Genomic DNA, 25,027 nt, shown 5'->3' on the forward strand with positions numbered 1-25,027 from the left:
TTCCTTTAATAATGTGACCAGAACTGAACACAATACTCCAAGTATGGTCTAACTAGTTTTATAGATTCTGCATCAGTACCCCACAGCTCTTGAATCCTAACCACCCGCCCCCCCCCCCCCAAATAATGAAGACTAGCACATCATATTCTTTCTTAAATGTGTGGTAATCTTGAGGAATCCAAGGACTTAGACCCCAAGAACCCTCTGCTCCTCCACAGTTCAGAATCCTGGCATTAACTACATAGTCCACTTTCAAGTTCAAACTTCCAAACTGCATCCCTTCACTTACCCGTAATGAACTCCATCTGCACATCTCCGCCCAATTCTGCAACCAGTCTACTGCCTGATGTAACCTACGACAACCTTCCATACTGTCAACAAAACATCCTACTTTCATATCATCTGCAAACCTATTCCACTTCTTCATCTAAGTCATTAATAAAAATCACAAAGGGGAGAAAATTGCTAGTCACCAACCTCAAGGCAGAATACTTTAGATCATTTTGTTGAGCACCTTTGCTCTGTCTAATGCAACAACAATGTCCTTCTAGTGGCCAACCACTTCAATTCCACACCCCACTGCACATTGATATGTCTGCCCATGGCCTCATATATTGCAAAGTTGAGGCTACCTGGAAATTGGAGGAACAATTCTTTATATTCTATTTCAATAGCCTCCAACAAACAGCTTCATTATCAACTTCTCCAATTTCCGTTAAACCCCTCACAGTCTCTCTCTTTCCCTACCCTGATGCCTCCATTTCTCCTGGTTTCCAACTCTTTCTTTCCTCATTGGAGGGCTACCTCCTGCCTTGTGTAGATAGGAGAGGGGACTGTAGAAAGGATGAGCAAGCTAAGTACAACACTGTGGGTTCAGGAAGTCATTCGGAGGGGGGGGGGTGTATGGGAAGAAGAGAAATATGGTGGTAATCAGGGATAGTATATGTAGGGGAATAGACAGGATATCAGTAGTAAGGTAGGAAGGGGAAGCGTTCTTAGCTAAGGATGCGATTGGAGCAATAAGGAGTAAAACGTTGAAGGGGGTGAAAAAAATCATTGGTGGGAGTTGTTTATAGGCCACCCAATAATAACGTAACAGTGGCACAGGCAATATTTCAGAAATATTGGAGGCATGTAAGGATGAAACAGTAGTTATCATGGGGGACTTCAACATGCACATCGACTACATGAATCAGGTTGGTCAAGGCAATCTTAAGCAGGGCTTCATAGTATGCATATGTGATGGATTTCTTGAACATCATGTTAATGAACCTACAAGGGAATCTGCTATCTTGGATATGGTCCAGTGAAATGAAACAGTTAAAATTAGCGATCTTGTAGTTAAGGATCCTCTTGGAAAGAGTGATCAAGGTATCATGTTCACCAAACATGATAACTAGAATGTTGGATTCACTGTGTAGACTGAGAGCACAGGCTATATGGAGGAATGGCTGAGGAACAGTGGAAGACTTTCAAAGATATTTTTCAAGGTGCTCAGCAAAAGTATATTCCAGTTAAAAGCAAGAGTAAAGACAACCATAATATTTGATTAAAAGCGTCAAGAGCAGTGGGAAACTAGAAGATTGGGAAACTTTAAAAAGCAACAAAGAACCATGAAGCAAGCAATAAAGAGAGAGAAGGTAGATTATGAGAAAAGATAAGTACAAAACATAAAAGCGGACAGTAAAAGTGTTATAATTATATAAAGCGCAAAAGAGTGGCTAAAGTAAAGGTTGATCCATTGGAGGTTCAGAAGGTGGAATTGATATTGGATAATTTAGTTTAGACATACAGCACGGTAACAGGCCATTTCAGCCCATGAGTTTGTGACGCCCAATTTACACCCAATTAACCTAGACCCCCTGATACGTTTCGAACAGTGGGAGAAAACCAGAGTCAACGGGGAAAACACACAGACACGGAGAGACCGTACAAACTCCTTACAGACAGCAATGGATTGGAACCCCAGTCCCAATCACTGGCGCTGTAAAAGGGTTGCGCTAACTGCTACGCCAACCATGTGGTTTTGAATGACTAGTTTGTGTTGGTCTTCATGGTGGAGGACACTTCCTTCATGCCAAAGACAGATGTAATGGATGTGATGGGAGGAGAGGACCTGGATATAATAGCTATCATTAAAGTAGTCTAAAGATTGATAAGTCCCCTGGGTCCTGATGGAATGCATCCCAGGGTACTGAAAGAAATGGCAGAAGTTATAGTTGAGGATTTGGTGATAATTTACCAAAATTCTCTGGATTCTAGCCAGATCCTAGTAGATTGGAAGACAGTGAATGTCACACCACTATTCAAAAAAGGATGTAGGCAAAAGGTAGGGAACTATAGGCCAGTTAGTTTAACATCTTTAGTTGGGAAAATGTTTGAATCTATCATTAAAGGAGAAATAGGGAGGCATCTAGAGTGAAATGGATCCATCAAACAGACGCAGCTTGGATACAGCAAAGGCAGAATCTGTTTGACAAACTTACTGGAGTTCTTTGAGGATATTACAAGCGCGATAGAGGGGAGTGGATGGACATTGCCTGGATTTCTAGAAGGCACTCGATAAAATGCCGCATAAAAGACTAACATATTTTAAGGTTGCATTAGCATGGATAGAAGATTGGTTAACCAAGAGAAAGTAGAGAGTTGGGATGCAGGGGTGATTTTCTGATTGGCAATAGGAGGTGATCCAGGTGCCAAAGGAGTCGGTGCTGGACTTGCAACTGTTTTACAATGTACATTAATGATCTGAAAGAGGGGACACAGTGCTTGAAGAAAAAACACCATGCTGGAGAAACTCAGGTGAAACAGTGTACTTTATATAGCAAAGATAAAAATACATAACCAATGTTTCGGGCTTGATCCCTTCATCAAGGTAGGGAAAAATGTCAGCAGGCATCCGAATAAAAGGGTAAGGGGGGGGAGGGGAGGCATGGTCACAAAGGCAGGAGGAGGAGGAAAGGGAGGGCAGAGAAACAAGCAAGAGGAAGAGGGATGGCTAGGTGAATAGAGAGGGAAGGGGGGGTGAAGAGCAGACTAAGGGAAAGGGGAAAGATCTCATCTTGGGAAAAGATGAGGTGGAGACAGAACAATTGCGAGAAGGGAATAGAATCCTTGCAGGGGACAGGGTATGAGGAAGTGTAGTTAGGTAGTTGTGGGAGTTGGTGGGTTTGTAATATGTTGGTGGAATGCTTGTCTTTCAAGATGAACACAAAGAGATCCAGAAAGGGGAGAGTGTTGTTAGAGAGGGACCAGGTGAGTTTGAGATCAGGGTGAAAGTTGGTAGCAAAGTGAATGAAGTTGGCGAGCTCATTGCGGATGCATGAGAGAGCACTGAGGTAGTCGTCAATGGATTGTTCCAGAAAGCCCACAAACAGGCAGGTACAGCTGGGACCCATGCGGGTACCCATGGCTACTCCTTTGATTTGGTGGAAGTGAGATGAGTTACAAAGTATTTTAGAGTGAAGACAAGTTCTACCAGGCAGAGGGGAGTGGTGGTAGAAGGTGATTGGTTGGGCCTCTGGTCCCGAAAGAAGGAAAGTGCTTTAAGACTTTCTTTATGGAGGATGAAGGTATAAAAGGATTGGACTTCCATTGTGAAGATGAGGTGGTCCAGTGAGGTAATTGAACCTATGCAAATTAAAGAGAAGGTGCTTGCTGTCTTCAGACAAATAAGGATGGATAAGGTATTCTTTCAGACCTTGAGTGGGGTGGGTGGGGGGTTGGTGTGGAAATTGCAATGGCCTGGCAGATATATTTAAAACATTCTTAGCCACAAATGAGGTGCTGGAGGATTTGAAGATGTTGTTCCGTTGTTTAAAAAAAACTCTAAAAATAATTTGGGAAATTATATGTTGTTGATCCTGACATCAGCACTAAGTGTTATTGGAAAGTATTTTACAAGATCGGATAGACAAGTATTTGGATTAGGGATAGTCAACATGGCTTTATGAATGGTAGGTCATGTTTAATCAATCTTTTAGAATTGAAGAGGTTACTAGGAAAATTGATGAAGAAATGGTCTTTGGTGAGGCCTTTGACAAGGTCACAAATGGCAGGATGGTTAAGAAGGTTTCGTCGGGGGGGGGGGGGTGCGTGGCGTGATGGCATAGGGAGAAGATGTGGAAAACGCCTCTCCTGGCAGAATTAATTAATACCATACTGTTTTAACATTTTTTTTTTAAGTATTGAATAATTTAAAAATTCTTCTAGAGGTCTTAAAAAATGGATCCAAAAAAATCTAGAACACAAATTGCAAAAAAAAGGCTATAACTGAAGTTACAGTGACAGAAGAAACTGGGCCTACCTTGAAGACTCAGCCTCCAATCCTGGTTCCTCCCCACCCTTGATCTTCAAAGCCTCCATGGATAAGAATCCACATTCCAGCGCCACCTTCTCAGGGAGCTGGAGAAGATGGCGCTGGAGCACAGAAGAAAATTACTGAACTGTCTGTGGAACCAATGCACATGCGCAGGACTTCGTGCATGCGCACTGCGGAATTGACCGAGTCAGAGTCTGCAGACCTGACTTCTTCTATGGTTGCAGGTCAAACGAGGGCTAAGCAGAAAGCCCGCTTGCAATTTCAACCACTGGCAACTTCTCCAGAAGAAGAAGAAGAGGTAGGAGTGGAAGAGGAAAATCTTGTGCCATAATCATAGTGAGAAGAAGGAGGAGGAGACCAATATATTCAAGGTAAAATGAGAGCATATTATGTTACCCCAAAACCTCTTGATTCACAGATTTTTGAAAACATTTTTGAAAAAATGGATTCAGTTAGTGAAAAAATGGATGCAAATTTTGCTGAAGTGAAAGCAGATTTTACCACTCAATTGGGAGCTATTAGAGAAGAAATGACTGAAATGAAGACCGATATGGCAAAATGTAATAACACTGTTGACAACATTAAAATTAAAGTTCAAAAATTTGAAGAAGATTTCTAGGAATGTCATATGGAGGTAGAAGAATGTAAAGATACAATTAACAAGATGGAAGATTCTTTTACGGCGTGGGAAATTCAGAAGAAAGATTTATTGCAAAATGTTGATATGTTGGAAAATCAGAGTAGAAGAAATATTTAAATTGTTGGCCAGCCTGAGGGCTTTGAGGGCAATAATCCAGTACAACTTTTTCAAAATGGCTGCCTGCAATTCTGGGATCAGAGAATTTTCCAAATGGTTTGGAACTTGATAGAGCACATAGATCTCTAAGAAAAAAGCGTATCCAGGACAACTGCCACGCTCTATTTTGATTAAATATTTATGTTATCAAGATAGAGAAATGATTTTGAAAATGGCAGTTCAAGGTAACAGCAAAGCTCTTTAATTATCCAGAATACAGGAACATGATACTTTATCTGGACACCTAAAATCCGGAAAGCTCCAAAATCCAGCATGTGGGGACCGGCGGTTGAGGGAAGTGGCCAAGGGACTGGCGGCCAGGGGAGACTGCCGGGCAGTCGGGGAAGACTGCTGGGCGACCGGTGGTTGGGGGAGGCGGCCGGAGGAGACTGCTGGGCGGCCAAGGGACCGGCGGTTGGGGGAGACGGCCGAGAGACCGCGGTCGGGGGAGACGGCCAAGGGACCAGCGGTCGGGGGAGACGGCCGAGGGACCGGTGGTCAGGGGAGACGGCTGGGCAGCTGAGGGACCGATGGTCGGGGAGACGTCTGGGCGGCTGAGGGAGTGGCGGTCGGGGGAGGAGGCTGAGGAACCGCAGTTGGGGGAGACAGGTGAGGGACCGGTGGTTGGGGGAGATGTCCGGGCGGACTGGGGAGATGTCTAGGCGGCCGAGGGACTGCGGTTGTGGGAGGCGGCTAAGGGACCACGGTTGGGGGAAACTTCTGGGTGGCCGAGAGACCGTGGTTGTGGGAGATGGCTGAGGGACTGGAAGGGGGTGGGGATGGCAGCACAATTTGGGTGGGCTTTCTGAAGTCCTGAAAAATCCAAAATTCAGAACACACTGTCCCCCAAGGGTTCCGGATAAAGGATTGTGTACCTGTAATAGAATATTCTTCTATGCAGATTTGAGTATTGAAATTGTCAAAAGAAGAAAAAAATTTAACCCAGCAAAGTCAGTTTTGTTGAAGAAGGAAATTAAATTTGTTTTCAATATCCAGCAGTTCTTAGTTTTTTTATGGACAATTTCAAGCACAATTATTTGCTATAATGAGTCTGAACCTTTGGAATTTTCCAATTCATTGCCTAATATTAAGCAGAATGGAGACAATCTTATTCATCTCAACAAATGGAAAGGGATTAAGAAAAATCAAAAGGAGAGACTTCACCAGGAAGGCAACTGACTGAAGTTCAAGTTGAAATTGATGATGATCAAGTCAATAGAGACCTTGACTGACTGAAATTAAATTGTGATATTCTGTCTGGGGGAGGCGGATTCTCTTTTTTCTGCTTTCCTCTTCCAAGGCCTCATGCCACTAGCGGTGAGAGCCACTTGCCGTAATTAAGGGAGTTAGTGCTGACCTAATCAGAGCTTTTGAGGTTTTTTCTTCTTCTTCTTTTTCTTTTATTATTTTATTATTATTTGGGGTTTTTTCTTTTTATCTTTGGAATGATATGTTTTGAAAGTTGACTGTGGAGCTGGAACAACCCGGGGTGGAGAGGAGAGTTGAGTATTTTCTAAATTATATTATGGTAACATATGTTTTGAATTATGTAAAGTTTAATGTGAACGGGATCAATAATCCAATTAAAAGGAAGAGTGTTTTAGCTCATATTAAGAAGTTGAAAGTAGATATTGCTTTTTTGCAGGAGAAAGAATATCAAAAGTTAAAGAGAGAATGGGTTGGTCAAGTTATAGCTTCATCTTTTAATTCCAAAGAACGAGGAGTGGCTATATTAATTAATAAAACAACTTTCTATTTAAATTATAATCAACAGTTATTGATCCTGTTGGTAGATTTGTGTTGGTAAATAGTCAAATTTATTCAGAATATTGGATTTCTATGAATGTGTATGCTCCTAATATAGATAATGAAAAATTGATTCAAGATGCTTTTCTTAATTTGGTACAAACAAATGGAAATATAATAATTGGTGAAGATTTTAATTGTTGTTTGGATCCAATTTTTGATAAATCTACAAAAATCTTTAATGAAAACAAAAATGGCTAAAAGAATATTGATGTCCATGGAAGATTTAAATTTGACGGATATTTGGAGGAAATTGAATCCAAAAGAGAGAGATTATTCATTTTATTCTTATCAGTTTGATTCTTACTCTAGAATAGATTTTTTAAAATTTCAGATCATCTATAAGGAAGGATTAAGTATGTACTATAAATATAAACCTAGAATTGTATCGGACCATTCGCCATTATTGATGTCCTGGTTGAATTCTGATAGAATTGAAACAGTTTATAGATAGAGATTTAATTAGTCATTATTAAGATATGGAGGGGTGCCTGCCTCCCCGGGTAAGAAACCTGCATAGGAGAAGGCCACTCCGATATAAAACCTACGACCCAAGGACCTCGCTGCCACGTCCCAGTTCGCTCGGCCACGGCACACAAACCATGGGTGCAAATGGTGGGGCCAGTACTGCGCACATTGCACTCCACCTAAAGCTCCTTTGCGCAGGCCCGAGAACATGTCCACGTCCTCCCCCTCCATGTCCTCCCCCTCAAAAGATGCTCACAAACTCAAGCTAGCATGCTGGAACATCAGAACCATTCTAGATAAGGCTGACAGCCACCGACCTGAATGTCAGTCTGCCCTCATCGCACATGAACTCCTCAGACTCGATATTGTAGGCAGCCTCCAAGAACGCGGCGCGGGCTACACACTCTACTGGTCTGGCAAGACTATGGATGAACAACGCCTATCTGGTGTAGGCTTCATGGTCAAGAACTCCATTGCCTCCAAACTCGAAAACCTCCCGACAGGCTACTCGGACCGTATCATGTCCATGCGACTCCCCCTTCAAAACAAGCATTGCATCACCCTCATCAGTGTCTATGCTCCAACTCTCCAGGCGGAACCATCAGAAAAGGACAAGTTTTACACTGAACTGCGCAACCTCATTCAACGCAGCCGACAAGGTTGTCATCCTTGGCGACTTCGATGCTCGTGTCGGCAAAGACTCAGAAACCTGGCCAGGAATCCTGGGCAAGCATGGTGTCGGCAAGTGCAATGACCTGTTGGAGCTCTGCGCAGAACAGCGGCTTGTCATTACAAACACCCTTTTTCAGCAGAGGGACAGCCTGAAGACTACCTGGATGCATCCCCGATCCAAACACTGGCACCTCCTGAACTACGTCCTGGTGCAAGAAAGAGACAAACGAGATGTGCTCCACACCAGGGTCATGCCCAGCGCGGAATGCCACACTGACCACCGGCTTGTTCGCTGCAAGCTCAACCTTCACTTCAAGCCAAAGTCCAGGAACAGTAAAGCCCCCAGAAGGAGGTTCAATGTTGGAAACTTGCAGTCAGACGAAGTGAGAGGAAACTTCCAGGCAAACCTCAAAGTAAAGCTCGAGGATGCAATCCGCCTCACGGACTCGTTCCCTGAAACCCTCTGGGATAAGCTGAAGACTACCATACTGCAATCCACTGAAGAGGGACTGGGCTTCTCCTCCAGGAAAAACAAGGACTGGTTTAACGAAAACAACCAGGAAATCCAGGAGCTGCTGGCAAAGAAGTGAGCTGCCCACCAGGCTCACCTTGCAAAGCCGTCCTGGCCAGAGAAGAAACAAGCCTTCCGTCGCGCATGCAGCCATCTTAAGCGTAAACTCCGGAAGATCCAAAATGAGTGGTGGACTAGCCTCGCCAAACAAACCCAGCTCAGCGCGGACATTGGCGACTTCAGTGGTTTTTACGAGGCTCTAAAGGCTGTGTATGGCCCCTCACCCCAAGTCCAAAGCCCGCTGCGCAGATCAGACGGCAAAGTCCTCCTCAGCGACAAGATCTCCATCCTCAACCGATGGTCAGAACACTTCCAATTTCTTTTCAGTGCCAACTGCTCAGTCCAAGAATCCGCCCTGCTCCAGCTCCCTCAACAGCCCTTAAGGCTAGAGCTGGATGAAGTCCTCACCCGGGAAGAGACATATAAGGCAATTGAACAACTGCAAAGTGGCAAAGCAGCAGGTATGGATGGAATCCCCCCCAGAGGTCTGGAAGGCTAGCGGCAAAACTCTGCATGCCAAACTGCATGAGTTTTTCAAGCTCTGCTGGGACCAAGGAAAACTGCCTCAGGACCTTCATGATGCCATCATCATCACCCTGTACAAAAACAAAGGCGGGAAATCAGACTGCTCAAACTACAGGGGAATCACGCTGCTCTCCATTGCAGGCAAAATCTTCGTTAGGATTCTCCTAAATAGATTAATACCTAGTGTCGCCGAAAATTATTTATAGTTTAAGAAATTGAATGGAACATTTTTATAGTATTTGGAAGCCATATATGGATTTTATGAATAAATTTCCGCCCACCTCTTCCACCTTATTCACCCCTCTCAATTAGAAATTAATCATAATAATTAATGAACATATATATATAATCTTCTTCAGCATGATGCTGAACCAAGCCATGAAAGACCTCAACAATGAAGACGCTGTTTACATCCGGTACGGCACGGATGGCAGTCTCTTCAATCTGAGGCGCCTGCAAGCTCACACCAAGACACAAGAGAAACTTGTCTGTGAACTACTCTTTGCAGACGATGCCGCTTTAGTTGCCCATTCAGAGCCAGCTCTTCACCGCTTGACGTCCTGCTTTGCGGAAACTGCCAAAATATTTGGCCTGGAAGTCAGCCTGAAGAAAACTGAGGTCCTCCATCAGCCAGCTCCCCACCATGACTACCAGCCCCCCCACATCTCCATCGGGCACACAAAACTCAAAACGGTCAACCAGTTTACCTATCTCGGCTGCACCATTTCATCGGATGCAAGGATCGACAATGAGATAGACAACAGACTCGCCAAGGCAAATAGCGCCTTTGGAAGACTACACAAAAGAGTCTGGAAAAACAACCAACTGAAAAACCTCACAAAGATTAGCGTATACAGAGCCGTTGTCATACCCACACTCCTGTTTGGCTCCAAATCATGGGTCCTTTACCGGCATCACCTACGGCTCCTAGAACGCTTCCACCAGCGTTGTCTCTGCTCCATCCTCAACATTCACTGGAGCGACTTCATCACCAACATCGAAGTACTCGAGATGGCAAAGGCCAACAGCATCGAATCCACGCTGCTGAAGATCCAACTGCGCTGGGTGGGTCACGTCTCCAGAATGGAGGACCATCACCTTCCCAAGATCGTGTTATATGGCGAGCTCTCCACTGGCCATCGAGACAGAGGTGCACCAAAGAAGAGGTACAAGGACTGCCTAAAGAAATCTCTTGGTGCCTGCCACATTGACCACCGCCAGTGGGCTGATCTCGCCTCAAACCGTGCATCTTGGCGCCTCACAGTTCGGCGGGCAGCAACCTCCTTTGAAGAAGACTGCAGAGTCCACCTCACTGACAAAAGACAAAGGAGGAAAAACCCAACACCCAACCCCAACCAACCAATTTTCCCTTGCAACCGCTGCAACCGTGTCTGCCTGTCCCACATCGGACTTGTCAGCCACAAATGAGCCTGCAGCTGACGTGGACTTTACCCCTCCATAAATCTTCGTCCGCAAAGCCAAGCCAAAGAAAGAGAAAGATTAAAAAATGAAGAATTTTGTGATTTGATGAGGAGTCAAATACAAATGTAGTTAGATTTAAATATTAATTCAGTTAATAAAAATTTGTTTTATGGGATGCATTAAATGCTTATTTAAGAGGCCAAATAATGTTATTCGACTAAAATTATCTTCAGGAAGTAGAGAAGGAAATTGCAATTTTGGGAAAAAAAATTACAAAGAAACCATCTGGTAAAAAAAATGTTGGAATTGATAAATAAAAAATGCATTATAATTCAATTCAGACACAGGATTGAGAAATTAATTGACAGAACTAAACAAAAATATTATGAATTAGGAGAACGAGCACATAAGGTATGAGCTTGGCAATGAAAACAGAAAAAGCATCAAAGATTATGAATGCTGTTAAGAAGAATTCAAAAATTACATAAACTTTAGGATATAAATGATTCTTTTAGAGAGTATTATACTAAGTTATATTCATCTCAATCACTGAACAAAGAAGAAAAAATTAATGATTTTTTACAGAAGCTTCAACTTCCATCTTTGAATTGCCAAGCTTGGAAGGATTTAGATTCTCCAATTATGTTGAAAGAAGTTATTAAGGCTTTAAATTCTATGCAAAATGGTAAATCTCCTGGTGAAGATGGGTTTATGTCTGAATTTTATAAAAAATTAAAGACTTATTGATGCCTTTATTAATGGAAGTATTAAAACAAACTCCTGAGGAAATAGAGCTGCTGATGTGCTTTCTTCACGATGCCATTAGTGTGTTGGTTCCAGGAAAGATCCCCTAAGATGATGACTCCCAAGAACTTAAATTTGCTCACCCTCTCCACCTCCATTCATTTAATAATCACTGGATTGTATACCTCTGGCTTTCCTTTTCTGCTCAACAATCATCTCCTTTGTTTTGGTGCAAGGTTGACCTTGCCATTACTTTGCCATGGCTAACCTCATCCATTGTCAGAGTGAGTTTCCAATTTAGGCAAACCCCAAAAGATTCCACTGTTTCCATCTCTTCTTTACCTACCCAGTTTTATTTTTTCTTTTGAACATCTTTCTCACACCTCCCCATGGTTTGTCTCTCAACGTCTCTTCACCTCATACACCTTCCCCCCCCCTTTTACATGTAATTTTAACGATTTTATCTTGTGTTCATACCAAAACTGTTCACTGACCTTTTCTATGCATGAATGCTGTCTGTCTTGCTGAGGTCCTCCAGCAATATTGAAGAATTCAGCATCCTGCTGCTTGTGTTTCTCTTTAGAAAATAACTGTTTGCTTGATTTTACAATGAAAACTACACATTCAGGAAAATAAGCTGGTGTCTATATTGTATGAACAGGTCTTTTCAGTAAATTAAATATAACTATTTCAGGAAATAAAATTGCAGAATTCATAACATACAAGATTTTCTTGAACTGGGTTGAGGACTGTCCTGAAAAAAAATGCCTAACTGAGAAAATGTAAAGTGATAGGCCAGAAAATCCCTCAGAGCCTGGAGATATAGAGGAAATTGCAAATGTTGGAATCTGAAGCCAAACACAACCTTCTGGAGGAACACAATGGGTCGATCAGCATCAGTGGAAGAGTTTTGAGCTGAAACTCTCGACCAGCTTCTTATGTAGAATTTTGGTTCAAACTCCAACCATTCTTTTTCTTCCACTCCTTCAGCAGGTTATGCTTTAATTCTTAGGAACCACTCTGAGGAATTTCCAGACCTCGAAGTCACACAATGGAAAGAATAAACTTACCTGGCATCGGCTTCACTGTAGTATTCTCTGGCCACAATGTCTTCAAATAATTCTCCTCCAGTCACTCTAAAATAAGGGAAAGGACATAGAAAAGGTTTTTTAAAATTCTCTCCAAAAGAAGAAACTGCTACCATGGTCTTGCTTGGTTACTTTAGTGTTAAACATTGAAAATTGACATATTTTTGAAAACATCTTTTCAGCTATAATGCAACTAAGCAATGAATTGTCTTAAGAATGTATCACTAGTAATAAAGTCTTGCATTTAATCAACATTTGCCTCCATGGCATCAAGGAAGTAATGAAAGTTATCAAACTCAGTGGGCATTGTCTTCACAGTAACAGCTTGACACTTGGGACTGAGATGTGGAGACATTTCTTCATGCAGGATTGAATATTTGGTATTCTGTACCTGAGACTCAGTGGATACTCAGTCCTTGAGTTTAAATTTCTATTTTATTCCTTTCAACAGAACCAATCATTTCCATCTTAAATAGCGCACAGGGTAGACAAATAACCTGGCAGAGGGAGGTTATAGATAGTTGATATTCTGCATGGAGGTTGGTGACCATTGGTGTTCCACAAAGATGTGTTCTGGGACCACCCCCCCCACCCCCACACATGATTTTTACAACCAGGAGGAAGAAGTCGATGGGTGGGTTACTAAGTTTGTGGAGGTATTGTGGATAGTCTAGATGGTTGCCTGAGGTTACAGAAGAACATTGATAGGATGCAGAGCTGATAGAGATAGAGTTTAATCCAGAAAAGCATGAAGTGATTCAGTTCAGTAGGTGAAATCTGAAGGCAGAATACAATGTTAATGGTAGGACTCTAAGCAGTATGGATGAAATGAGAGATATAAACCACCTTTTGTCTGTTGGTCTGTAGTCTTTTCTCTCCCATTCTTCCCCCTTTCTTTCCCCAGGTCCCCACTGATTCACTGAGTGTCTGATGTCTTGTTGTGGGTGGAGGAGGCATGACCTCCCTGCCTATTTATTGCTGGTTGTCATGTGGCCTCTGTGCCTGAAACTCATTTGGAAGTTACGTCACCTGTCAGTACGTGGTATACATTTTGTTGCACTCAAAGCTACAAAGTTACGATTTGTAGGTGGAGTTTCAGTTAAGATTGGGCTCAGACGACTGGTCAATGCACACCTTGCCATTGCTGGTTCAAATCACCTAGCATCCATATTGGCTGGAGACCTATATTTAGCACCAACACAGAGGACACCTGGTCTCTCTGCCTTGTGGTGGTAGCCCCAGATACTGCTCCATGCCAGGTCATGGGTAAGGTGCACACTGCACTGAAGCTGAGCCGTGGTGTTACAATTCCTAAAATTGCTATAGATCAATACTGGCAGTAGAGCAGCCATTCTCAACTGATCAGGGGACGGACTGCACACATATACCCTTGTGCTGGAGTGGTACCAAATCCACCTCTCAATTGATCAAGGGTCCGAGAGTGCATATTCCCCTATGGGTACAGTGGTACCAGATCCACCTCCTCTTAGCCAGAGGTCCAGGAAGGTGTGTATAACCCCTGCTTATAGTGTGCAAACATCTGCATTGCCAGTGCTCTCCCCTGTTTGCTGTTATGATCTCTTCCCATGCTCCCTTAAAAATTGTGCACTTATGTTCCCATGCTTCCTTATAAACTGTGTACGTTCCCACTCTCCCTTATAAATTGTCTCTTATTAATTGTTGTGTTAATAAAGTTATATTTGATTGCAAACCCTATGTCCAGACTCGTCTCTCTTTGAACCTACTGAACCTGACATTTTCTCAACAAAACGCATCTACAATTTAACTCCACAGTAACTGTGGTATCATCTTATCAGAGATATTTTGTCACTTTTGCCCCACCTCCATTTTTTTCTTTTTGCAACTTGAATTTATTTTTTCTCCTTCCTTCTACTGATAAAAATTATTTGACCTGAAACATTATCCTTGTTGTTCACTGCACAGAAGCCTGCTGTGGCTTCCTTTTATATTCTCAGCTCATTTTACTTTGACTCTGTGTCTTTCAAACAAACGTAAAATTTAAAAATATTAAAATGAAACTGCAGAGCTGTGAACACAGTTCAAGCTATCACACAAACACACTTCTCCTCTCCTGACTTCACTTGTACTCCCTATAGTATTTGAAAAGCAGCCAACATATGAAATGGTTTGTCCCACCCCATCCACACTCTTGTCTCTGGCTTTGGGCATGGAAGGTCATGTTTAATTAATCTTATAGGATTTTTCAGTGAGGTTACCAAGAAAGTTGATGAAGGAAAGGCCGTGGATGTTGTGTAGATGAACTTTAGTAAGGCATTTGACAAGGCTTTCTGCATGGGAAGTGAATCAAGTTTCATGATGTGATGTAAATTGGATTAGACATTAGCTTTATGGGAGAATCTGGAGTAGTAGTACAGGTACCGAACATCTAAAATCTGGTAAGCTCCAAAGTCTGGAAACTGGGGAGAAAGACAGCAGCGCAAGTCGGGCAGATGAGGGACCAGCAACACGAGTCGGGCAAGGGGGGGGGGAGACCAGCAGCGCGAGTTGGGAGGGCAAAGGGGGAGGAGGAGACCGGTAGCACAAGTTGGGCAGGCAAAGGTGGGGGGGGGGGGGGGTGGGGGAGAAGAGACCGGCAACAAGAGTCGGGCAAGGGGGGGGGAGACCAGCAGCGTGAGTTGGGAGGGCAAAGGGGGAGGAGGAGACCGGTAGCACAAGTTGGGCAGGCAAAGGTGGGGGGGGGGTGGGGGAGAAGAGACCGGCAACACGAGTCGGGCAAGGGGGGGGAGACCAGCAGCGCGAGTTGGGAGGGCAAAGGGGGAGGAGGAGACCGGTAGCACAAGTCGGGCAGGCAAAGGTGGGGGGGGGGGTGGGGGAGAAGAGACCGGCAGCGCAAGTCGGGGGGGGGGGGGGAGGGTAGAGACCAGCAGTGCGAGTTGGGGGGTCGAGACTGGCAGCACGAGTTGGGCGGACGAGGGGGGAAGAGACTGGCAGTGCGAGTTGGGGGGAGACCAGCAGTGTGAGTCAGACGGACAAGGGGGGGAAGAGACAGGCAGCGTGAGTTGGGGTGGGGGGGGAGACGGGCAGCGCGAGTCGGGCGGTCGAAGGGGGGAGATCGGCAGCGTGAGTTGGGCGGGAGAGACGGCAGCGCGATTGGAAGGGGGTGGGGGTGGATTCACCAGCACAATTCGGGTGGGTTTAAATCTGGCTTTCTGAAATCCGGAAAAATCTGAAATTCGGAACCCACTGTCCCCCAAGGGTTCCGGATAAAGGATCGTGTACCTGTAGATGATTGCCTCTCAGACTGGAGCCCTGTGACTTGTGTTGTGCCTCAGGGATTGGTGCTGGGACCATTGTTGATTGTCATCTATATCAATGATCTGGATGGTAACGTGGTAAATTGGATCTGCAAGTTTGCAGATAACACAAAAATCTGAGGTGTTGTGGAGAGAGAGAAAGGCTTTGAAAGGGATCTGGATCCGCTGAAAAAAAATGGGCTGCAAAATGAAGTTGGAAATTAATGCAAACTTTCCCTGAAAGTGTCATCACAGGTAGATAGGGTTGTAAAGACTGCTTTTTGGCACATTGGCCTTCATAAATTAAAGTATATGTTATGGTAAAGTTGTATATGACATCGGTGTGGCCAATTTTGGAGTATTATGTGCAGTTTTGGACGTTAAACTACAGGAAAGATATTAATAAAATTGAAAGAGTATAAAGGAGATTTACAAGGATCTTGCCGGGATTTGAACAATTGAGTTTCATGGAAAGATTAAACAAGTTAGGACTTAATCAGAATCAGAACTTTTATTATCATGAACAAGTCACAAAATGTGTTATTTTGTGGCAGTATCACAATGCAAACATCCATGTAAACTATCTTAATAAATAAAAATAGTGCACAAAAGTCAAAGTAAAGCAATGTCTTTGATTCCGAGATTATTCAGGAATCTAATGGCAGCGGGGAAGAGGATGCCCTTGTGCTCATAGTTAGGCTCCTGTACCTGATGGTAGCAAAGTGAAGAGGACATAGCCTAGGTGAAGGTCCTTGAGGATAGAGGCTGCCTTCTTAAAACACTGTCTCTTGTAGATTTCCTTGATGGACTGAAGTCTTGTGCCCTTGATATTGCAGGCCAAGTTAACAACCATTTGGAGATTTTTTTTGGTCCTGAATGTTGGAATCCCAGTACCAAACAGTGATGCAAACCAGCCAGAATGTTCACCTCTCTTCGGTGACATATCAAATCTCCTCAAACAAAGTATAGCTGCTGGTGAACCTTCTTTGTAATTGCATTGATATGAAGGCTCCAGGACAGATTCTTGGAGATGTTGACACCAAGGAATTTGAAGTTCTTGACCCTCTCCACGACTGAGCCTCGATGAGGACTGGATCGTGTTCTCCTGACTTCCTCCTGAAGTCCACAATCATCTCTTTGGTTTTGCTAATGTTGAGTGCAAGGTTGTTGGTATGACGCCACTCAGCGAGCTGATCTATCTGCCTCCTGTTTGCATCCTCATTGTTTACTCCCCGGAGTGCAGAAAAATGCGGGGAGATTTGTTGAATGTATACAAAATTATGGTGGTTATAAAAAGAGTAAATGAAAGTAGGCTATTTCCACTGTGGTTAGGAGAGAAACAAACTAGAGAACACGGGTTAATGGTGAAAAAGCTTAAAGGGAACATTTGGGGAGCTTCTTCACCTAGAGAGTGGTGGGAGTGTGGAATAGCTGCCAGCTGAAGTGGTGAATGCAGGCTCAATGTTAACATTTAAGAAAAATTTTGACAGGTAAATGGATGGGAGAGGTATGAGGCATATGATTTGGGTGCAGTACAGTGGGGCTCAGCACAGACTAGAAGGGCTAAAGGGCCTGTGTGCTGCAGTATTCTATAGTTCTCTCTTCTTCCATCTAGAAGAAAATTCATGAGCATGAGATCAGGCATTGCAAGATTCAAGGACAGCTTCTTTTCTGCAGTTATCAGACTCTTGAATGAACCTCATGCCAGTAAAATAATGTTTCCTTTGCTCTGTTCTAACTAATCTCTCCCTGTAACTGTGTACTCCATATTGTGCTTTTATTGCTCTACTGTGTATCGTTAACTAGCTGGGCTGCTTGTTAAACAAACTTTTTCTTTATACATGCAAGAATAATTTTGAACAATAAAAAAATGTGATGGAACTCATTTCTCTGCAAATAAACATACAGAGCTTGGGTCTGGTCCCATAGTTTTATATAGGTACCTAACAGCAGAGGAACAGACCCTCCAATTTAATTGTCTGTGCCAAACATGATGATCAAATAAAGCTAAAACTGCTTGCAGTTGATAGATATCTCTCCATCCCCTTCACATTCAAATACCTCAAACACCACTATTGTATTTAACATTCACTCTGTAAAATATTGCCCCGTATATCTCCCTTAAACTTCCCACCTCTAAACATTAAATGCATGTTCTCTAGTGTATAATGTTTGCCCCGGGGAAAATATTCTGACTATCCACCTTATCAATGCCTTTAAAAACTTCATATACCTCAATCAGGACACCACTCAGGCAGAAAAACATTCCAGAGAAAACAATCCAAGTTTGTCCAATCTCTCCCCATAATTTATCCTTGTAAATCTCTCTACACCTTTTCCAAAAGCTTCCTGCATTGGGCAACCAGAATAGCACACAGTATTCCAAGTGTGGCCTTATCAATGTTTTACATAGCTGCAACGCAACCATCTTACTTTTATACTCAATGCCCTGCCCAATGAAATCAAACAGACCATAAACCACCTTTACTACCTCATCTACTTGTATGGTCAGTTACAAGTAGCAATGGACCTGGACCCCCAGATCCCTTTGCACAACAATACTTTTAAAAGCCCAACCATCAATTCTATATATTCCACTTCACATGTGACCTTCCAAAGTGCAACACTTGTCCAGATTAAACTCCATCAGCTGAAGAAAGAGAATAATGCTCTTGTAGGGAATCTTCACCTTCCTTTGTGAACCAATTGAGTATAAAACTTATGAGAAATATTGCAGTATATAAAACTTTGGTTAGACCACATTTGGAGTACTGATCGGTGGATTAGTCAAATGCAGAGGTTTTGGAGAAGATGGAGAAGAGGTTTGCCAGATTGTTTTCTGGATTAGAGTATGAGCTGCAAGGAGATGTTGGACAATATTGGATTGTTTTCTCCACACCATCAGAGGCTGAACAGTAATCTGATAAAAGTATATAAAATTATGAGAAGCATATATAGTCAGTCTTATTCCCAGTGTGGACTTATTAAATACTAGATGATGTAGCCTTATGGTGAAAGGGGAAAAGTTTAAAGGAAATTTATGATGTAAATATTTGTTTCACAGAAATTGTTAGGTGGGTGGAATATGCTGTCAGGGATATAATGGAAACAGATATGATAGAAACACTGAAGAGAAATTTAGACAGGAACATGAACAGAGTTGGAGGTTCTTGATTAGCCAGGGGCATCAAAGGTTATGGGGAGAAGGATGGGCAGTGGAGCTGAGTGGGAAAATGGATGAGCTCCTGATTAAATGATGGGACAGACTCGATGAGCTGAATAGCTTATTTCTGCTCTTATGTTCTTATATAGACCCCTGTGAAGGCTGATAGGATGAATTTTATTTGTCCTGATCACAATAGATAGATTGCAGCTAGGATCAATGTACAGATTCAGTTAGTACAGGGAAGTATCATCTGATTGAATGAAAAGGATCAAACTCTAATCTTTCTACAGGCAAACACTGCCTTCATTCAGAAACAGAAGTAACACTGGACTTCAGATTCTGAGCACACAAAATATATGACAGTACCCAATCTTTACATATTCTTTTGTGATTTGGAAGGTCCCATGGTAATTTATATAATTGACTGCATTTTAATTATAGACCGAGGGCAAAAATTATGCAGGAAAATATCCTATTACAATTTCAGGTTACTAATCTTTGTTAGTTGAGGTGACTCACCATTAGGAAAGAAATAATAATTTCTCACCTAATTAGTCTGAGTGTCTTAACATGAAAGGTGAATGCAGATCAGCTCATCAATTTTATTAATTCATTGTCAGCACTGGCAATTTTCCTGCACTTGTCTTCAATTAATGGCAAACATACAAATGGGGTTTCTTACTACATTAATAATTTAACCTCTGCAATTAAAAATACAATGCAACAAGCAAGCACATTTTACAATGAAGAATAGTCACCCACTGTTAATTAAGTTCCATAAATATTCAACAAGCAACAAGATCTCATCACCAATGCAGTGAGGAAAAATAGTAAGCTTTGTTGCTGAAAACAACCCCAATTATACAGCAGAAAAGAATAAATAATAGCTCTTTGCTGAAGTTAAAGAAATTGCTTATTGAATGCTACCTCTGCTCCAGGAGGCAACATGTTTTAGAAAAAATGGTGGCACTGCATTTTTGGGGCATGAGGGCATAGGATGGGCTGTTTCTATGTGCAATTTTAAAACCAGAGTGGAAGCATGTTGTCCTTGATCCAGAAGAGTTGTTACAATATTGCAGAATTGCCTACCACCTGATTGGTGTCCCTGGATGCTCTCACATTCAGGAATGGCCCTGTGGATATCTGTTCATAGAGCCTCACCTCACTGATACAATCCATTACAAAAATGAATTTGGAAAGCTAGTCAGTTCTAGTTCATCTGCTGGCAAGAGTAACATATTCAGATTTATTGTCAGAGTACATCACATACAACCCTGAGATACCCTTTTCCTCTGGGAGTGGCAGAATTACCACTAATTGGTAGTGTAAACAATAAACTGTACACATTATAAAACATGTCAGGGAAAAAACTGTAAACAATAATGAATGTAAACAAACTGACTGTGCAATTTATAAAAAAAGAAAATCAATAAAGTGCACAATAGTCCTTAAATGAGTCTCAGATTGAGTTTGTCGTTGAGGAGTCTGATGGTGGAGGAGCCTTGTGACATCTATACCTCTTTCCTGATGACAGCAACGAGAACAGAGCGTGTTCTGGGTGGTGTGGGTCTTTAATGATTGCTGCTGCCCTCTGACAGCAGCGTTCCCTATAGAAGAGTGAGCTGCCTCAAGCACTAACTTCTACTGTGATGAAAAGCTTTGAGAGGCTAGTTATGGCCAGAATTAACACATACCTAACCAAAGATCTGGACTCGCTGAAATTTGTCTATCGTCACAATCACTCCAAAGCAGATGCAATATCGCTGGCCCTCCATTCATCTCTGGATCACCTCGAAAACAGCAATTCATACATATGGCTGCTCTTCATCAACGACTGCTCAGCCCTCAATACCAGTATTCCCTCAGTGTTGGTCAACAAGCGACAAACTCTAGGTCTCCATACTCCCCTCTGCAACTGGATCCTTGACTTTCTCATTGGAAGACCACAGTCAGTCCGAATTGGAAACAATTTCTCCTCCTCACTGATTATCAACACAGGTCCACCCCAAGGATATGTGCTTAGTCCACTGCTCTACTCGTTATAAACCCATGACTGTGTGCCAGGCACAATTCCAATGCTATCTATTAAGTTTGCCAATGACACCACAGTTGTCGGCAGAATCACATATGGCAATGAGGAAGTGTACAGGAGGGAGATAGATCAGCTCATTGAATAGTGTAATGACAACAACCTTGCACTCAATGTTAGCAAAACCAAGGAGATTATTGTTGACTTCAGGAGGAAGTCAGGGGAACATGACCCAGTTCTCATCAAGAGACCCAAGAACTTCAAATTCCTGCATGTCAACATCTCAGAGGATCTGTCCTGGAAGTAGGCTATTTCCACTGAGGTTAGGAGAGAAACAAATTAGAGAACATGGGTTAATGGTGAAAAAGCTTAAAGGGAACATTTGGGGAGCTTCTTCACGTAGAGAGTGGTGGCAGTGTGGAATAGCTTCAACTATGTTGATGCAATCACAAAGAAGGCTTGCCGGCAGTTATACCTTATAAGGTGTCTAAGGAGATTCGATGTGTCACCGAAGACCCTCATAAACTTCTACAGGTGTACCGTAGAGAGTTTTCCGGCTGGTTGCATCACTGCCTGGTATGAAGGCACCAACTGTCAAGACAAGAAAAAACTCCAGAGGAGTTTGATAGGAGAGAGGAAAGCAAGGGTTGGGGAGCTGCAGTCAGAGGGATAAAGGAAGATGAGAGAATGGGGGGGGGGGGGGGAATAGGGAATAGCTGGAAATTGGGCAGTCAATTTTGATGCCATCTGGTTACAACAGACAGCTTTGGGGTACGGGCACATACTCCCTGAAAGAGACAGCACAGATAAAGGTGATGATGAAGACATTTGGCTCACATGCCTTCAACAGTCAGGGCATTGCCAATCAGAGTTGGGATGTCAAATTTGAGCTGTACAACAATTGAAAATAGCATATTTGGAATACTGTATGTGATTGAAGCTGCCTTACTGTTGGGAGAATGCCATTACATTGGAATTAATGCAAAAAAGATTCATGAAGATGCTATCAGGGCCCCCACCAGCCAGACCATGCCCTCTTCTCTCTGCTATTATCAGGTAGGAGGACCAGGAGCCTAAAGGTGAACACCCAGCATCACAAGGACAGCTTCTTCCCCTCTGCCATCAGATTTCTGAATAGACAATGGCCTACAGGCACTACCTCACCTTTTCTTTTGCATTAATTTTTTAAATTTAATTCATGGCCTACAGGCACTACCTCACCTTTTCTTTTGCATTAATTTTTTAAATTTAATTCATAGCAATTTTGCATCTTAATGCTGCTGTCAAACAACAAATTTAGTGACATGTCCATGATAATAAATTCTGATTCTGATTGGACCTCTATCTCTCGAGGCTGAGTTAAACAAAATCATGAGGAGAATAGAAAATCAATGAGGCATCTAGTCAGTATCTTCCCCAGGGTAGGAGAGTCGAAAATTAGAGGGCAGAGTTTTAAGGCAAAGAGGAGAGTCTAAAATTAGAGGGCAGAATTTTAAGGCAAAGAGGAAAGATTTAAAACAGACTGAAGAACATTTTTTTCCCCATACAAGCATCAGCAAATAGGACCAGCTCAGATGGGCAACTTGGCTTGCATGAATACATTGCTCTAAAGAGCATTGCATAAGTCTATGATTTTAATGACAATGGCAGCAATAGCGGTGGACCACAAGAGAAGATGAGCGTAAACCAGGGCTTGAAAACAGGGAGATCAGTACTTGAGATGTACTTCGGAGTAAAAGACATTTTCACTCAGCAAAAGGTTTGGATTGTTAACCATATCCATGGGAAAATATGCATGAAGAACTTTAACTTCAAGGCTCTTCAAGAAATATTGATAAATATTATCAAATCAGACAAGTAAATTCAATGAATGATTATTTTTATGTTTCCTCTTGCTTTGGAGGAGTATGGAACCTTACATCACAGTAACAAGCACTTTAGCTCACCCAACTGCGTCGACCATGCTGCCAGATTATATTCCTGCCATCTGCCTGCACATGGTCTGCATTTCTCTACAATTTAATTTAGACATACAGCATGGTTACAGGTTCTTCCAGCCCATGAGCTCGTGCTGCCCAAATACATTCAATTAATACATTTTGAAGGGTTTGAGAGGAACTCAGAGCACCGGGGGAAATCCTACACAGACACGGGGAAAGCGTACAAACTCCTTACAGGCAGTGCTGGATTTGAACGAGGGTCACTGGCACTGTAATTCTTTTTCTTTGGCTTGGCTTCGCGGACGAAGATTTATGGAGGGGGTAAAAAGTCCACGTCAGCTGCAGACTCGTTTGTGGCTGACAAGTCCGATGCGGGACAGGCAGACACGATTGCAGCGGTTGCAGGGGAAAATTGGTTGGTTGGGGATGGGTGTTGGGTTTTTCCTCCTTTGCCTTTTGTCAGTGAGGTAGGCTCTGCGGTCTTCTTCAAAGGAGGTTGCTGCCCGCCAAACTGTGAGGCGCCAAGATGCACGGTTTGAGGCGATATCAGCCCACTGGCGGTGGTCACTGTAATAGCATTGCGCTAACTGCTACAATAACCATGCCGCCCTTCCCATTCATGCATCTGTCCAAATACCTCTTAAATATTTCTATCCTATCTGCTTCTCCTTCCCTTTTGAAATCTTATTCCAAACCCTGTATAAAAAAAACTTGCTTTGCAAATCTCTCAATCTACCCCTTTTACCCGATTCATTGCATTGGGTGAACAAAAGGACGACACCTTAAACGCTGCCTGCAATCAAAATTATCCAATTTCAAATACTGCATGATCCCAAACTTTGGCTTGAGATCTTCAATTGTACAATTTGCAGGTAATATGGTAACACTCATTTGCATTCAGCAAATTGCTAATTTCCTTGTACAAGTTTTATTTTAAATATTCACATTGAAGATGAATATACGATTGTTGTATTGTTGAAAGGTCATGTCCTTACAAGACTCTATCCACCATTCCAGCTAATTCTCAGCAATACTCATGACTTAGCCTGCAGATAGCAGTCCAAAACATACGTCAGACAATAGCCTTCAGAATTAAAACTGGAAGGTACTGGAAACCATGGAGAGTAACCCACTATCTGCCTTCCAAAATACGGCATATTCCTATAAACAATGCACAGGCCTTGTGCAATATCACAACATTGATATGAGCAGTCTGTGGAAGCAGCACAGGGTGAATGCCATCAAAATAGAGTCTTACCAGCAAAGTGGAAGGCAGCAATTCACAGGCATCAACCAAAATAATTGGATAGTTACTAAAATAGAAAACTTTGTGGAAGATATTTTTATAAATTGCTGCCAATGCATGGATTTCAAATGAGCTGACCTTCCACAGATAACTAAATATCTCAGCCACATCTAAATAGGGTACAAAGATGTCTGTCAAGACTCCAGCAATCTTCTCTCTTGCTTCTCTCAGAATCCTGAGAGAGATTCCATCAGGGAGAAACACAATAAGCTGCAGACATTGTGATAGTAGTAAAAACACTGAAATGCTGAAGGAACTCAGCATCTATCATGCTTTTTATACAGAAATCCTGCAATATTGCCGTAAAGAAAGCCCAGAATTATGCTGGGTTTGGTCATTTACACTGAACCAAACAAAGCCAGCATAATGTTGGGTCAGCGTGTCATTTTACTCAACAAGCCTGCATTCCAGGAGCAGAAGAGGTGGGACGTGTAACACAATAGGGTCTGCATCTAGTGTCACGTATAACATACCATATTTGACGGCATCTTAGACTAATTTTTTTCCCCAAAAAAATGACTGGCGTTGGGCTGTCGGGAGACTCTCCCGGTGACCCAATGCTGGTCCCCACTCTGGTCATAGTTGTGTTGAGAAAGTGTCAGGTTCAAGAGACACGAGTCTGGACACAAGGGTTTGCAATCAAATTATACTTTTATTAACACACAAGAATTAATAGAAGAGCATGTGAAAATTGTAGCGGGAATAAAACACACAGGTGCACAATTTATAAAAGAGCGTGGGAAAATATGTGCACAATTTAATAAAACATACTTGCACCATTTATAAAAGGGTATGGGAAAATCTACTGCAAGTATTGATTTATAGCAGTGGTTTTCAAACTTTTTCTTTCCACTCACAAACCACCTTAAGTAATACCTATGCCAGGGGTGTCAAACTC

General features: G+C 42.6%; 1 protein-coding gene across 16 annotated transcripts in view; it reads right to left on the reverse strand.

The window, feature by feature from the left end:
• Positions 1-25,027, reverse strand: part of LOC138758107 (calcium/calmodulin-dependent protein kinase type II subunit delta) — a 461,931-nt gene that overhangs the window by 168,173 nt on the left and 268,731 nt on the right. For all 16 annotated transcript variants that reach the window (XM_069926557.1, XM_069926558.1, XM_069926551.1 and 13 more), the window contains one exon: positions 12,396-12,461. In XM_069926557.1, coding sequence (XP_069782658.1) covers positions 12,396-12,461 — 66 coding nt within the window. The remainder of the gene's footprint in view (positions 1-12,395; positions 12,462-25,027) is intronic.

This window comes from Narcine bancroftii, chromosome 3 (genome assembly GCF_036971445.1).
Source record: "Narcine bancroftii isolate sNarBan1 chromosome 3, sNarBan1.hap1, whole genome shotgun sequence".
NCBI lineage: Eukaryota > Metazoa > Chordata > Chondrichthyes > Torpediniformes > Narcinidae > Narcine > Narcine bancroftii.